At 35.5% G+C, this 17,307-nt stretch overlaps 1 protein-coding gene across 1 annotated transcript; it reads left to right on the top strand.

The window, feature by feature from the left end:
- Positions 1-83: 83 nt before the first annotated feature.
- Positions 84-16,901, top strand: spag17 (sperm associated antigen 17). The gene is made up of 39 exons (XM_082188139.1): positions 84-356; positions 789-929; positions 1,038-1,097; positions 1,295-1,426; positions 1,755-1,920; positions 2,084-2,278; positions 2,469-2,641; positions 3,170-3,331; positions 3,854-3,899; positions 4,822-4,940; positions 5,120-5,254; positions 5,359-5,457; positions 5,667-5,811; positions 5,900-6,085; positions 6,199-6,236; positions 6,359-6,457; positions 6,607-6,761; positions 7,145-7,281; positions 7,410-7,474; positions 7,572-7,820; positions 7,919-8,033; positions 8,154-8,255; positions 8,346-8,506; positions 8,652-8,766; positions 9,143-9,303; positions 9,444-9,582; positions 10,205-10,383; positions 10,461-10,593; positions 10,673-10,800; positions 10,886-11,056; positions 11,981-12,084; positions 12,907-13,037; positions 13,185-13,315; positions 13,527-13,718; positions 14,229-14,342; positions 14,445-14,493; positions 15,149-15,236; positions 15,475-15,528; positions 15,614-16,901. Exons 1-39 carry the CDS (start codon positions 246-248, stop codon positions 15,762-15,764), a joined length of 5,031 nt encoding a protein of 1,676 aa, XP_082044265.1. The 5' UTR covers positions 84-245; the 3' UTR covers positions 15,765-16,901.
- The last annotated feature ends 406 nt before the right edge of the window (positions 16,902-17,307 follow it).

Here is a 17,307-nt window from a genome sequence, read left to right as displayed (position 1 = left end):
TCTATATTTCATCTGCGCATGAACGCTCGGCGTTTCGAAACGCCCGTCGCATAGAAGACGCAAGCCTGTTTGGTGTCCATAGGTTACCACGACGCTTTCAAAAACTTTTGATCAGACATGTAAGCTTATGGTAGAATTTACACTGTAAAAAAAAAAAAAAAATAGAATAATAACTAATTAATTACTTATTGGCAGTGTTTTTGACAAGAGGCGCTAGTCAGTTTAGTGAATTTTAAGTTGATGATATGCCCCCCAAACGGAATAAAAGTATTACTCCGTCTAGAGTAACTCCAACTGGGACAGCTGCTGCTAACAAAAGCTGGCAAACGGCTCTTAATGATGCTGTATTTGAGGAGGTAACATATTAATGGCGCTTAATAAACTGTCATGTTACGTTAACTTACGTGTTTGAAATGTCTAACGTTACTTCACTGTGCTCAACTAAATGTTGTTGTTGTTGTTGTTGTTGTTGTTCTTCTTCTTCTTATATAACTCTGTCCTTTCTCATCATTTACTCACCATTATGTTGTTAGGCAGAATGACAGTCACAGTCACTATTCACTTTCATTGTATATTACAAAAAGGTTCAATGAAAGTGAATGGTGACTAATGATCAGTCCCTGACATACATCTGTTTTCGTGTATCACTTTAAACAAATGAATTGCTAAATCTTATAGCAATAGCCAACAAGCCAGTGTACAGCTTGTAAACACTGCAGAATATAGAATTGCTTCATTAAAAAAAAAAAAAGTATTTTCCCCCTCATCTGAATCATCTGTGACTCTAGAATGACTGGAGGGCCAGTCTGTGTTTGGTGCAGGTAGAGAGAGCCGAGGACGAACAGCTCATAAACGCCCTCCAGCAGGCCGTCCAACAGCCCCTGCGCAAGCTTTTCAGCGTGCTGTCCTGGGAGGACACTCTGGAAAAGGTTTCTGATCAAATTCTATTTCATTAATGAAGTAATGAAATATAATGAATAAAATAAAATAAATATTAGAATCAGTTGTCGTAAATAAACCAATCTTCTGTGACACAGATCAATGAACTGGGAAATCCAAAGACCAGAAAGACTAAAGATGGTCCCATGTTTTTTGAGGTGGGTATTGTTATTACCATGACAAATGGTAATCTCAGCATAGCGTTAAAAATAATTTATAGATTTTTATTGTAGAATCATAATTTTCATAATGTCTTGTGAGACCTTCAACCAGTTAGAAAGTTAAAATGACAATATAATGTCAAATTATGTTGTCCATTTATGGTTTCAGTAATTTGTAATTTGTGCTTCTGTAGGTGACTGAACTTGCAAAGTCTATGATGGATGTTGGAGAGGAAATTACTGTGAACCTGATGGCAAAATTAATAAAGTTCCAGCTTCTGACCATCAAAAACAATGACATTGCAAGACGGGCTGCTGAGCAGAAGGTGAGAGCTTTTCACCATTAGCTAAAGCATGTATTGCAATATATGTTGACTCATGTCATGGTTATTCTATTATTTCTCTTTACAATAAACAGATTGACACTTGATTTTTGTAATATGGTATACGACTGAAAGCTTTTAAGACTGATAACCAGATTGTGAACAATACTTTATGGAAAAAATATTATATTATGTAGGGGAGAATTACATTCACACTTAATATGTGATGACACAGATTTATTCTGCAAAAATCTAATCAAATATACTATGGAAACATTTTATCATACTTATGCTTTCTGATAAACAGTAACACAGAGTGTGTATATTTAAGGCTTTAGAGGAGAATGCTCATGTTAAAGCGGGCCTGAATTCTGCCAGCAAGGATCAGGGGGGTAAAGGAGCAGCAAAGGGGAAAAAAGCTGCCGAGCCAACAGTTCCAACCAAAGACACCAAACTCAAACGCAGAGGGGAAGAGGAAAATACAATCAGATACATAGGTGAGGCCTGATCACGGTTACTTAAAAGGTTAAAACTAGGAATCCAGTTACCAAAAAAAACAAAACATTGCTTCTGGTTGAATATCCTTGAAATAGGTCAGATTTGAAAGTGAAATGGGTTGCAATTAGTGTTTTAATATTGAGTTTAAACATATCTGTCCAGATGATGAGCCTGATGACGGGCCAGAGCACTACATCCTGATAGTGGGATTCTACCAACCTCATCTGATCTCTGCACTGGACTCTCTGGGAATCCATGTGTCCAATGTTATAAAACTGAACTTAGAGAGAGAAGACCAATCAGAGGCAACAACAGAAACAGCAGCAGAGGAAAACCATCACTCACCTGAAGATCAGGGCAAGTTACTAAGAATGTCATTGCACTTATTCCTTTCAAATTATATTACATAGTGTATGCATAATTGGCTGGATTTGGTGTTTGAGATGTAGTTGTATTTGTACTCATATTAGAAGGCTGATGTTACATTTGCATACATATACAAAATCAGGATTCAAAGTCACCAAGATTTAACTTGCTCTGTGTTCAGAAGTTGAGACTCTTAAGCAAAGAAGGCAGCAGGAGCTAGATGTGTTCTGGGAGCAGTTGGATCAAGTCTTGAACAGTGGGAATATGGGATCCAGACTCAGTGATGTGGCCAGGTTGAGCTATAGCGTGAAGATCCATTTGCTGCCGCAGGACAAAGACAATGCTGAAGAAATGGTGAACATGTACAAATTCTTGTACCACACTGCACTTTACTCAGAATTTTTGTCTTGTTTTTATGTAAAAATATATAAACATTCTTAAATCAAGATACACTGGAGAAGCAAAATGACTTAAGATATTAAATCTTACTTTCTGAAAAACGTATCCATATGAAATGAGTTTATGCTTAAAACAAGAAAAAAATATCTGGCAATAGGTTAAAAAATAAACTTAATTCGAAGGGAAAACAATATTATTTTTCTTACCCCATTAGCAGATTTTCTATCTTGTTTTGAGCAAAAACTAAATTTAGATTTTTATCTGATGTCAAAATACAAAATATCTGATGTCATTATGCTTCTTAAGTAAAGGTGCACATAAGACAGACAAGGTTTAAACTAGTCCCAGACTAAAATGCATGTTTGAGCTGTTTTAACTGAAAGCAACGTGCAGTGACATATCTTAAAATATGTCAGTGCCATTGTTTTATCTGCAGAAGTTTACATATTACATTATAGTACTATCATCCACTACTGTCTGTAGCTGGCGTTTGGAGCTGCTATATTTGAGAGTGTGGCGTGTCTGGTGTATGACAGCCTGGACTGGAGGAGACAGTACAGTCATTATCTCAGCTGCATGAGGTTGATCCAGGTGCCTTTGGCCTGCAGATCCATCCCGCAGTCCCGACCGCAGAGCTCCAGTGAGGTACACGACTGCCTTTACTGATAGCAGTGCTGATAATATGCCAAATAAACTAGCCAGTTATAAAAAATAAAAATAAAGTTATAATCAGTTAACTGTAGTCAATAATTTTATCTTACAATAGCTTGAATGTAACTCTACACCCTTGCCTCATTTAGTATACGCAGTTCTATGAATATGCAAATTTGCCCCGTCTCCAATTATTCACACCAGCTCAGAGATCCACTGGTTGACGATCACATGTTGATGTGATTGGTTACAAGTTAGTTTGTGACGTCAGAAACACCAGTGATTTCAAACCGCGTTCTTGAGACTGTCTTTGGTTCACTGCAGTTTTAAGTAGAAAATACTCAGCAATGGTGTTGACTTGTGAATTTTCTCATGGTTTGTCTTAAAGTATATTAAAAACACCAACATTAAAAGTTTGATTTTCACCACAGGGGGACTTTAATTTCAGAAGTGTATTGTGGCAGGATGTACGTGTGGGTTTCTTGGTACTGATATTTATCATGGTTTATGTTTTAGGTTGTACAAACTCCAAGAAAGAAAGTAGTGTCAGAGGACGTCCCTGGTACAAGAAATGATACAATGAGCTTTGGTTCTACCATTACATCCTTCACACACACACACACACACACACTCACTAACACACACACACACACACACACTCTCATATGTTGTGTTTTCATGTTTTATGGGGACTTTCCATAGACATATTGGTTTTTATACTGTACAAACTGTATATTCTATCCACTTACACTAAACCTACCTATTACAGAAAACTTTCTGCATATTTACATTTTCAAAACACTGTTTTCCTCACGGGGATCAAAAAATGTCACCACAAGGGGATATTGCCATCTTTGTGGAGACATTTTGTCTCCATAACGTAGGGTTTACCAGGACCAGACACACACATTATGCATATATTAATAAAAACAGTAACACTTTACAATTTAGGTCTTATTTGTTAACGTTAGTTGATGTATTAATTAACAATGAGCAATACATTAGTTACAGTATTTATTAATCTATGTTAATGTTAGTTCAAATAAAATATAGTTGTTCAATGTTTGTTCATGTTAGATCACAGTGCATTAACTAATGCAAATAATTACTTTTAAATGTATTAGTAAATGTTGAAATGAACATTCTTGTTCTTGTTAACTGATAATTATGAAGTGTTACCATAAAAACTATAATAATATTTCAGTGGACTGAATGTGCCAAATTGGCCCTATGAGAGTGTGTGTGACTGTCCCAGCATTCTCAGTGAAGGAGGAAGTTAGAAAGGGCATCCTGTGTAAAAGCTGTGCCAAATCCAATGTGTGTGTGCAGATAATTCAGATGAAGCGGACCCTGCAAATGAGCGGGACTAACACTAGGAAAATATATATTCAAAATAAGAGCACAAAATCCTGTGCTCATTCACATATATTGTTCTCTGCTGTCAGTGTGTGCTCCAAAACTGATTATTTGAGTTTCCTCGGCAGAGCCAGAGTCTCCTGTTCAGAGCACAGAGGTTGATATGAGATACTACTGTAACCTACTGGACAGGATTCCTACTGAAATCACATCTGTACCTCTTGTATTGCATTGCATGCTGGAACAGGTGAGGGAACTTTGTAGGATTCAATATAACCTTTAATTTAAAGATATAGAAGACTGTTAAACTTAAACTGTATTCGCAACATGAGTGAACAGACTAAAGAGACAAAAACTGAAGTGCAGACATTTCTGTGAACAAGCTGTTAAGTTTTGCTGCTAAATGTCTTCCTGTGTGATGTCTAGGTGGTGGCCTCAGAACAGGAAGTCAATGCAGGATCAGTTGATTCAGAGGAGCACTTTGATAGAACAGACCAAGATGTAATCAGTTATATGCTTTCATCTGTGTTGAGTCTGCCACAGGATGAAAAAGACAAGAAGGTAAAATGCCTGCTCACACCAATGGTACAACAACAAAAGTCACTGGGTTTCTAAATCAAAATCAATCTATATTTGCCATAAACTGTTTGTTTGTTTGATGTCAGGAACTCATGGAGGATCTTGGGATGCAGAAAAGCCCAATGAAACACCCTCTCTTGCTCAATCACCATGATGAGAGAGCGAGGAGACTCCTTCAGCTTCCTGTGAGCGTGTGAATATGCAAACTGTTTACCATAAATGCTTGAAAGCACACACAAATGTTTTATTCTGTACATTTGCCCTCCTGGATACATCGATCATGTTTCAAACAAGCACATTTAAGCTTTAAGTCACCTATACACAGTATGTAAATACATATGTATGCAACTGACACAACTGTTATATAAATAAAATCCATATTCATATGTCGCAGATCCTGGATGGTTTTGATGTCGTCAAAATTGAAGCAGACATCATGAAGCAAAGCCTTTTGTGGACCAACCTGATGTGCAGACACACTGAGAGCACCACTGTTAGACTGGCCAGATCACAGGAGCTAATGCACTTCTGCACTGATGGTGAGAAACAAGGACACTGACTTGCTGTTTTAAATAGACCTATAGTCCAGTTTTCTTCCTAATGTGATGACTTAACATGTATCTCCAGAGTCACTGAGCTGGTCTGAGCTACAGAGGCTTCTCCAGCTGTTTGTGTTTGAGAGCATGCTTTTGACTACAGTGGATGAGAACAGCTGTATTAAAATATCTCAATCGAACCTTGCAAACCCCACACCATGGGACAACCCTGTTGAATTCACCAAACACCTGTATTGGAGCAACAGCAGGACACCAGGTGTGAAACCAGCACAAGATCATTCATTGCAAATTCATTCAATTTCTAAACAAATATTTTTAAAGCAGCGTTGAAGTATTTCATTGTACACATCAGTTGTTTTATTTTTAAAGGATCAGCAAAAAACAATGCTGGGACTGACGAACCAACGGTATGATTGAAGTTTTGAAATAAAAAAGCTGAAATTTTAACGTTATACAAGTAAATTACACATTTATCTTGACACTATCATTAGTAAGTGATTGGTTTTTAATATCCTAATAACTTATATAGGATAATGAAGTAACTGTGACAGATCTCCAGAAGACCTTGATTCGTCAGCTGGGACACTGGAACTTTGTAGAGAAGCACAGTGCTTCTGTTTTCCCCCAGGTACCCACCTTCAAATCTCAGCTTATAATATTTTTGCAACATAATTATAATATAATATATAATTCTAATTTCAATATAATATTTTGAAAATCTATGAGAAATTTTAATTAAAAAAATGACAAATGAGAGTAATCTCTTCTCATATTCAGGTCCTCCAGTCTGCATCTGAGACTTATAGATGTGTGGACACATTTCACTGTGCCAGAGACAATGCCACATATATCATCTGCCACAATCCCATGAGCCCTCAGAGGAGTTGCAAGGAATTCTGGGATACATCACTTCACACAGATGTGGGCTTCAGGTACTTTGTCTCATATTAAAAGTTTTACATGGTACAATTACCCAAAGCTAATTTATTTCAACATTTATTTGCTTAACATATTTTTTAATAAACATTTTTACACTATCAAAATGTAAAAGATTTATTTATGAATTTCAAGTTTTCCTATATATACAGTACTGGAATGAACTAAGAACTGTGAAATAATTATATTTAAAAATAATTATATTTAAAAATAATTATATTTAAAAATAATTATATTTTGATATATATTATATTATATTATATTATATTATATTATATTATATTATATTATATTATATTATATTATATTATATTATAGTATATTATATTATATTATATTATATTATATTATATTATATTATATTATATTACTCTTGTAGGAATTATTTGGAATATGTGGCAGACTCAATCAGTGAATGGACCAGACAGGAAGAGAAAAAATGGCAGATGGAGCAGGAGAAGAAAGAGGCGGAAAGAACTCCCATCCAAACCCCTTCAGAGGCTGACAGAAATACAGGCAACATATCTTATGTCTACTATATGTGTCTATGAGCAGGATCATGTAGATAACATCACATATATATGAAAATATGTTACTATGAATATAATGATGTGCATGTTTAAAATTGAATTTCTTTCTGTTAGACTCTCCAGTGAAGTCCCCAAGCTCAGACACATTAGAACCATATATAAGAGAGGATTCTCTCAAAGTGAGCTGAGATGTTGATCATATAAATATTTTAGTTATACACATTTTCAGATTTCATGATCCTCACACTGGTCCTTTTTCTGATGTATTTACTTTAGGCATGGAAAATGGACCAGGAGAGATTAATGGAGGAGGAGCAATCCAAAAAGACAAAGAAAGAAAAAGGAGGAAAAGCAACACCAAAAGTAGAAGAGAAAATTGACTCTGTAAAGGAGAACAAGAAGACTTCAGTGTCCTCAAGAAAGAGTAGAGACATCATGTCCAAAACACCCAGCTCGGCTATTAAAGACAAAACTAGAGATGTTCCAGAGTCGCCTGAAGAACCAGCATATGAGAGAAAAACAGATGTCTGAAAATATATATAACCACATAAAATGCTTATAGTCTAGAATTGATGGTGCTGAGTTTGAAATTAATTGGCTAAATGTTTGTGTATTTCACATAGGTATTCACAGGCTACAGTTTAAATGGGAAACTGGTGCAGGTCACTGGCAAAGTTCAGTCTCTCTATCCCTGTGACGGAGGACAAATAGATGTGGAGAGTTTTCACTTCACACAAGGTTTGAGAAATCAAACATGCAAAAATATACATGCACAATATACATTTGCTTTTTTAGAGCTTCTTGTACATAATTTTTGTACTTTTATACCTTAATTATATGATTGGTTTCCATCTTAAGGAATAAAACAAGTGAAGGTTTGTGTGAAGAAGGATGGCCATCAGTTCTACACAAACATTTCAGAGAGAAAAAAAGAGGATTGTGACATGTTCACTAAACAAGGTATGTGTTGCAAACGTAATGTAACGTAATTAGCCAAAATCACTTATATATATTTTTTTATATTTACACATATTGTTTTGCCCAATTCAGCCACTCTTGGAGTCAAACCAGATTGTGAGACGGAGAAATATGGCTCTTTTTATGCTGTACTGGCCAATGGCATTCGACTCTCCTGCTGTCAGATCAGCCAGAATAAAACAAAAAGTCAAGCTCTCCAGCCTAGTGCCCTCTGTACAGACCAACTGGAACAGGTGATTGGACAAATAATAATAATGGAAAAAAGTTGGTTAGTAAGGATTTACATTAGTTAGGTGTAAGTTTAGTTTAGCATGCAAATTATTTTAGGCTGATTATCATAACTAAATAGCCATTTTCTCCCTTACTAATGTTTCCTAGGTACCTGAGGTACATTGTGAGCCGATGGGTGATTCCTCTCCTCCACCATTCCTGAATCTACATGTATCTCTTCCCAATGGACTCATCCTGCATTTTGATTTTGAGGACTCAGCAGGTGAGATATTTTCATTTTTATAGATAAAAAGCTTGAATACATAAAATTCATGCACCATAAGGTTCTTTCGATGCAGTACATTTTCATGTCTCTAAATTATTTCTTAATATAATGAATAAAAGAAGGAATTTATATAATTTTTCTTTTATCATAAAACTTAATAAAAGGAACTGCACAGCAGGAATGACCCATACAAAACATTTTATTTCTAGTCTGTATGAATCATTGCAAAAAGTTTTCAAGTTTTCAACACATTTCATGAAAATATATTTTGTAAACTGTCTTTAAATGTAGAACCAGCCTTTAAGATTGAAGAATAGGCCTACCCTTTTTTAAGCACAGAGAGCAGCCGTAAGGTCATATCTGTGTTTTTTAGATGGGGAATCTTGTGTCCGATCTCTTCTGATACGACAGAGATTTTATAATGCTGGGTCTAGTTCAGACCCGACCCCAGACTTCAGCACACACACTGAGGTCTCCAGGGTCATCACCGGCACAGGGACTGTCATCAAACACAAGAGAGATGGATCTACTGAGGTATTCACATATGCACACGATCGCACGTCAAAAATTCACTTTTTTGCTACATAATACAGATAATATAGCACAAAAAGCACACTCCTAATGAAATCATGACCTCAGAGGAAGTATACAGTATGTATGTGTGTATGTTTCAGGTCCTGTTTGCAGACGGAACAGTCAGTACGAGTCCAGACTCTGGACCAGTGTGTGTGCTGGTTCCACACATGCCCTTAAAGGAGGCGGAGCCTATCAAAGAGCTGACAGTGGACACCAAAGACACTAAAGACAAGAAAGGTAGCAATTAGCAAACACATGTACACATCTCTTCGAATATTGAAAACCTCTATGGATACTGATTTATTTATTCATATGTATGCACTAGTATGCACTATTATGCTCACCAAAGCTCCATTTATTTGATCAAAATATTAAAAACAGTAAAATTGTTAAATATTATTACAATTTAAAATAACTGTTTTATATTTTAATATATTTTAAAATGTAACTTATTTCTGTGTTGGCAAACTCAAAGCTGAATATTCAGCATCATTACTCCAGTCTTCAGTGTCACATGATCCTTCAGAAATCATTCTAAAATGCTGATTTGCTGCTCAAGAAACATTTCTTCTTATTATCATTGTTGAAAACAGTTGTGCGGCTTAATATTTTTGTGTAAACCATGATACATTTTATACATTAATGAGCAGAAAGCTGAAAAGGAACAGCATTTATTTGTTTATGTTTATTTTTAAATGTCTTAACTGTCACTTTTGATCAATTTAATGCATCCTTGCTAAATAAAAGTATCAATTGCTTTAAAAAAGAAAGAATATTACTGACCCCAAACTTTTGAACAGTTGTGTACATGAATGAAATGTCCTCTTAAACCATATACAATGTCTTTTGTGGTTCACAGGCAAGGCTAGAGAACAAATCTCTATAGAAAATGAAAAACCAAAAAACAACGTTGAGATTACTGGAGGCTCTTGGACCACCACCACCCTCTCTGGCCTAAGAGTTGCCACTGTGGCAGGGAAGGAAGTCCAAGTGCAGCCGATACTGGCCTATCAAACTACAGATCCCTTTAGTGGGACAGTGAGTGCCTCGTCAATTAAAACTAACATTTTCTGTGTCAATAGATGATTGTTGTAATACAAATGTGTTATGTATAGGTTGTGGTCACAAGAGAGGACAAAATGTTGTCTGTGTTGAAGAAAGATGGAACCGTGATAGTAGATCATGCAGATGGAACACGTCTTACCACTTTCTACCAGCAGGGGGAGCTACAACAACAACTGCTCCCAGGTGCAAGAGTCTTCATGCTGTACTATCACAAATAGTTCATACAGTCTCGTCAGTAAGTAAGAGTTTAATCTGATTTCAGGAGAAAAACTGGTTAGGGTGGAGAAAGCTGATTTTGCAACGGTAATAATGAACTGTGAGAGAAGAACATGTGATGTTTTTTTCGGGGATGGCACTTCAATCAGCGCAACTGCTCATGGATCATATAAAGTAAGAGGATAGATGGAAGAATTTCTGTGAGATATATGTGTGAACATCATTTGTAAATCCTCCTGCATCTGTCACTTTAATGTAGATTTCTCCTCGTGATGGTGGTGTCCTCCATATTGATAAGGATGGTGGAGCGGTGTACACATCTCATCAGTCTAAAGAGGGACCAGAGAAAGACCCACCAGGCCAATATGTAATGAACCACGGAGCAGATGTCCTCTGTCACGTGACGGACCCCGAGGGGAACTACTTTCAAGTACTTTCCATGATAATGTCTATAGTAAACATGAAGGCCTGGTTTCACAGGCAGGGTTTAGATTAAGACAGGATTAGGCCTTAGTTCAGTTAGGGCATTTAAGTAGCTTTTATAAACATGCCCTATATAAAACATGACTGGTGTGCATCTTGAGACAAAACAATGGCACTGACATATTTTAAGATATGCCAGTGCAAGTTTCTTACAGTTAAAACAGCTCAAACATGCATTTTAGTCTGGAAACCGGGAGAAAATGTCTCACATTTTTGATTTGATATAATATTAATAATTTTAGACGCCGCATGACCATGGAAAACCTTCAAATTTGAGATTTTTACATGACAGGACAGTCATGTAAATTTCTATAATACATACATACATAATATATATATATATATATATATATATATATATATATATATATTAGTTATGGTCAGCTCTAAAATATTTCATTTGGTGATTTCATCAACTATTTTTGCGAGCACAATCTTTATAAACCTTTTGTGTGTGTGTGTGTGTGTGTGTGTGTGTGTGTGTGTGTGTGTGTGTGTGTGTGTGTGTGTGTGTGTGTGTGTGTAAACTCTGTCAATTAAAAGTGTAGCTAACAAAGTCGAGAATATTTGTTTTGTGTGAACATATTGTAATGGATGTTACAGGTAAAATGATTTTTTTGACAGTGTTAAATATTTTGAGTTGGCTTTTATTTTTATATTTTGTTATGTGCTTTTCTACTATTCTATATAGTTGTAATATCTTTTGGTACTTGCCAAGACAACATTTTTAACTTTCATTAAGTTTTTTAAGTTAAAGTTTTTCATCTGCTATTTATGTTTGTTTTTATTTCAGCTTCATTTTCAATAATGGGAAATAATTTTTTATATTTTTAACAGATAAAAACCCAGAACATGTTAATGCTGTGTGCAGGTCAATGCAGATAGTCAGATCACCGTCACGAGTAACGGATCAGAAATGAGAGAGACAGAAACAGAGCTCCAACAGAATGCTGGCTTTATAACACATCCACCCAGGTAAGTCCCTCAGAAAACACACCCAAGGTCACTTAAAACTAAAGGGATAGTCCACCCAAAAATTATGTTGGTAACCAAACATTTTATGGTCTCCACTTATTCCATAGTATTTTTTTCTCTCTATACTATGGAAAACAATTGGGACCAGCAACTGTTTGGTTACCAACATCATTTTTGGAACTTCATGCAGGTTTAGAGCAACTTGAGAGTGAGTAAATGATGACAGGATTTTCATTTTTTGGTGAACTATCCCGTTAAAGACAAGCAGATTTCCTTAAGAGATTATTAATGGCTAAAGACTAGACATGAAACTAGAACAGCTGTGTAGGAAATCAGGGACTACAGTTTGAGGTCATTTTAGACAAATATTGGCTGCAGAATGCAGTGATCGACCAGTCAGAATCGAGTATTACAAGGCGTATTATATTTTGTTATTTTTATCTTCTAATGTTGACTTTTTTAATGTAGTTATTTTATGTAATGCTTATGTTGTCTCTCACAGATCTGTTGTGTGCAATCATTGGCTTTTCTCTCTGTGTCCATAAACAGGCCACAAGAAAAATATATTTAAACAGTATAAGATTTTTTTTGGAAAGAAATTATCACTTTTATTCAGCAAGGATGCTTTAAATTGGTCCAAAGTGACAGTAAAGACATTTAGAGTTGTTGAGCATAAGAGAGTTATTATAAGTCTTACCGTCCTCAAACTTTTGAACAGTAGTGTATTTCCTTAAACAAATTACATTGCATTTTATTTTATTTGCATTCCAAGTGAAGAATGAAAAACCGACTTGTTACTTTTTCTTTGGTTTTCATTTTGAGGTTGTTTGTGGGACATGAGGACGGGTCAGCCTCAGAGCTGCTGAGAGCACAAGATATGGAAGATCTCCTACAGAAGGCTTACTGTGACTCTTCTATCGCCGTTCTCACTGACCCACTACCAGACTCACAACGTGAGGACAGTTTCCATTCATCCTGTGCATGCCAGTAGAGCCTGTATTTTCAACATCAATCCATTTGAAATGTTGTTTAAGGCAAGTTTGCATAAACGCAGCAAGTAAAATATCAATTATTGTTCTCCTGCATTGATTTCTCTTCAGAATCATTTGGCATCACTCTCCTAAGGCCCTGCCCCGAGATCAGCACTCATTGGCTCTCATCCAAACAAGATGATGACATCATTCCCACCAACCTCAAATCCAGGAAATGGGAGTCATTTCCTGCATCTGAGGTAATTCGTAATCTATAGGTGTTTCATCTCAGATGGAAACTTTCTTTTAGTGTTAACTTTGGAACAAACAACCAGTGTGTTTTATATTGTCAAAACAAATCCACATTAAATATCCCTTTTTTTAGCTCCCAAACATGTTTGGAAATGCCTATGTGTTTAGTGTAAATCATTTATGATGCCTTGATGATTTGCTTCCATCTCTGGTGCTTAGAAGAAGACTCCGGGTCCCCCTTTTGGGACCACTCTTGGTTGTAGTCTCGAGTTAAAGGAGAAACCCTTGAAGTCTTCTTCCATCCGCATTCAACCAGTTTTGGAATGCCCTGACGTGCTGCTGGTGCGCCAGATTACCCAGCACCCACCTGTCACTGAATCACTGCGCAGGAAACTACAAGACAAAGTCAAGGTGCTCTAATTCCTGTCACAAAGTTCACTTTTTTTTTAACCTTCCTGTGTTATTTTAGTATGTTGTTAAAACCACAATATTACCAGACCTCAGTAGTGTTCTCTTTTCACTTCCCTTCAACCTACTTTGTTCGTCAACTGACCAGTTACTAAATGTAATAAAAAAAAAAACAAGTTTACACAGTGGTTTGATTTAAACATTTATAACCATACCTATTTATATTTGACTATTTTCCCATATTGTAAGAAAAAAAAATTGAAAAAAAATCAGTTTTGTTCAAACCTTCAAATGCCAAAATATTTTATAAAATGTACTTTAAAGTTCAAGAAAATACCATTTCCAATCTTAAAATACATTCAGGGTAAATGCAAAATGTTTATATATATATTGAACAATTTAAATATATTTAAACTGACAGTATATAAAAAAATATAGTTTTGGCTATTTTGAAATATATTTAAAAATATAGCATACTGTATATATATTTGCTCTATGGGTTTAATCAAACAGGCATATTTGGAGCAGCTGCTACAGAGAGAGAATGAATGGGAGAAGATGCAGTTGAAGGACCTTCGGACAGCAGAGGAAAAGGTTCATCAGAATGATCTACTGCAGCTTGTTCTGGTCAGACAAGATCCAACGTCATATTCTTAAATGAATTTCTGAAATTCAGATGTCTGTATGCTAGTCTGGCTTAAATACATTTAAACTTTATGTTTGTTTTAGTCTGAAGCTGTAGATCCTCCGGTTGAAATGGAGATAAAGCCTCTTTCAGGTGAGAATATTTATTTATTAGAACATACATTCTAAATATTTAATTATAAAAGAATATTTATTGTTTAAAAAAGAAGTTACAGGTATAGTCCACCCAACATCATTTACTCGACCTCAATTGGTTCTAAACCGGTTTGAGTTTCTTTCTTCTGTTGAACACAAAAGAAAATATTTTGAAGAATGCTGGTATCCAAATAGTTCCTGGTCCCCATTGACTTCCATAGTATTTTTCTCTATACTATGGTAGTCAATGGGGACCAGCAACTGACTTTATTTATGTTCAACAGAAGAAAAAACTTCATGTCGGTTTGGAACAACTTGAGGGTGAGTAAATGATGGCAGGATTTTCATTTTTGGGTGCATGAACTATCCCTTTAATACTTTTCCTAAAAATAATAATAATAACACTTTATTTAATCATTCATTTATGGTTTAACCCTCCGATGCACGGATTATTGAATTACAATATTTTAAAATGTATTTTTATATAAAAAGTAATCCACAATTTTGTTTAAATTATGAGTTTGGAGAGTGTTAAAGATCTGTGCTCTGCAATATTAAACGGCAGTAAAAAAGTAAATGTATGATTTTTAGCTCTGTTAAGCTCTGTCATTGGTCTCACATTCACAGTTTGTCTGTTTTTGTTCCTGTTCCAGCTGATGTGGCGTCTCTCTACACTCAAGCAGTGCGAGAAGCTCAACATCCCCACAAGCTACAGGAAAAGACAGAACAGAAAGTTTTGTTGTAAGTGGTATTGTTCAGTATTTACTCATCTTATTGACAAATATAATATCTGTAAATGCAGAGCTCAATGAGAGTTGACAAACAAGCTTATCGGTTATCGCTCAACATTTTAGTGGGTAAATTTGCTCAGCCAATGGATTAGAATTCAGATAAGAACAGACCACAGATAAAATACGACTGAAAGTGTGTGGTGACTAATTGCACTTGTACAGTTTGCTTTCAACTTCTGCTTTAACAGTTTCAGTAAAAAGAAGCAAAAGTCAGAGTGGGAAAAAAGGGTTAACCAGAACAGGTAAACAGTTATTCGGTTTGAACGGTTTCGGTTTTATAAGCTCAAAGCGGGTGATGCATAGATGTTTTGTTTGTCCAACCTTCAGGCAAGAACTCCAGGAGCAGAAAAGACTCTGCAACGCACTCAGACATCATATTGTTACTCCATACTTTCACCCTGAGCCGAAGGAAATTGCACTCTTTACAGATGAGGCTAGTACCACCAAATGCATATTCAATCGTAATCATTTTATCTGATTGTCTTTGTAGCTTTTTCTTTCAAATATTGTTTATTTAGAGCAGGGATTCCCAAACTTGTCTGCCAATCGAACCCCTTTGACGTAAAATATTTACTCGAAGTCAAGCAGAAATAAAATAAAACATTTTATTTGAAAAAACTTCAACTAAATTAAACAAAAATGAAATGTTTAAGTTGAAGCTAAAAACTGAAACAGGAATAAATTAAACCAATAAAATGACAAAAGCACATAATGAAATTACTACAAATTAAACTATAATTTAAAAAATATAAAAATATAAAAAGAAAAGATCATTCAAATTATTAATAAAAAACTATAATAAAAAGTAAAATAACGCTGCTTGAAGTTCATCCTGACATTTTAACTTATTTCATTATATTTCATATTTTTAAGAGATTTATTTTGAATGTTTGTATTTAAAAGTGATTTATTTTTCAAGTTTGAATTATTAGCTGTCATTAAATGTGTGTGAACGGAAATGCTTAGTAAGCTACATGTGATAACCAATGATTCAGCAGATGTCACATAAAAACTGCACTTGCTGTGCTTTGTAAACAAGTCTTTGTGCCCATGAAGATGTGCTAATTTTAAAATTGCAATTAAAACCACAAATGATCAGCTTTCAGTGATGGCAATCTTTTTTTTATAACCTCAGACTCAGTGAACAAACTTTATATGGTGGAATATTATTTCTGTAAATGATACACCTGTAACAGAAAGGCCTGATAAGCATCAGTGTTTGAAACAAGGAAATCCCCTCACTGCTGTAAGTCAGTCCGCTTCGGTTCTTCTCTTGCAAGAACACTTCCTCTAAATGAAAGCAGAAGCGGCAAAGTGATTCAAGACTCATACACCAAAGCAAACACACATGCAATGCAGTTGTATAGTGACTGAGAGAGGACAAAGACTGGTATTGAGATGACTAGTTCCAGGTGGGTCTAGAGAAAGTAAATAGAAGAAAAAAAATAGAAATAGAAGAAACTGGTTCAGCAGGTTAGAAGAGCATGAAACGTATTTTTCTGTGGACCTGTTTGCTAACACACTGAGGTGATGTGGTAAATATTGAATCAAATCAAACCGAGGATCTTCAACCTTCTCAAGCTACAAATCGGAGGCACAGGAGCGAGTTCGCAAGGTAAGTCACCTTGAACACATTGTGTTTCTGTCCTACAAGCCACATGAGCGTGATATCGTTTGATCTCCCATAATGCTTGCTTTCATTTCGTAGAAACACCTGTTAAAGACGTCAGTTCACAGCATGAAAGCTATTTAAAGTTAGCAAGATGTGTTTGAAATGAATAAACAGGAAACATTGAGGAAATGCATAGCAAACCGTAGAGGCAGTAAGTAGTCAACATTTGAAGTGGATCAAAAAAAGTTCAAAGTTGTCCAAAGACAAGAACGGGTAGTGTTCAAAATTCATGTATAACTTTGATGAAAGGTTTTGATCCACATGTTGACTACTTTATATGTGTGTGTGTGTGCTCTTAGCAGTCTGCACAAAAACTCAGATTAAAGGCAATTTATGAAAATTTCACATG

This window comes from Leuciscus leuciscus (assembly GCF_965113295.1).
Source record: "Leuciscus leuciscus genome assembly, chromosome: 13".
Lineage (NCBI taxonomy): Eukaryota > Metazoa > Chordata > Actinopteri > Cypriniformes > Leuciscidae > Leuciscus > Leuciscus leuciscus.
This window is presented reverse-complemented; position numbering and strand designations above follow the sequence as displayed.

What these genes read in the sequence shown, in the direction of transcription:
- spag17 (XM_082188139.1), top strand. Translation starts at nt 246, where the DNA reads ATGCCCCCCAAACGGAATAAAAGTATTACTCCGTCTAGAGTAACTCCA. An exon ending in ATGGTCCCATGTTTTTTGAG is followed by an intron (nt 1,098 to 1,294) that starts GTGGGTATTGTT and finishes GTGCTTCTGTAG; the next exon opens with GTGACTGAACTTGCAAAGTC. An exon ending in AAAAGGGTTAACCAGAACAG is followed by an intron (nt 15,529 to 15,613) that starts GTAAACAGTTAT and finishes TCCAACCTTCAG; the next exon opens with GCAAGAACTCCAGGAGCAGA.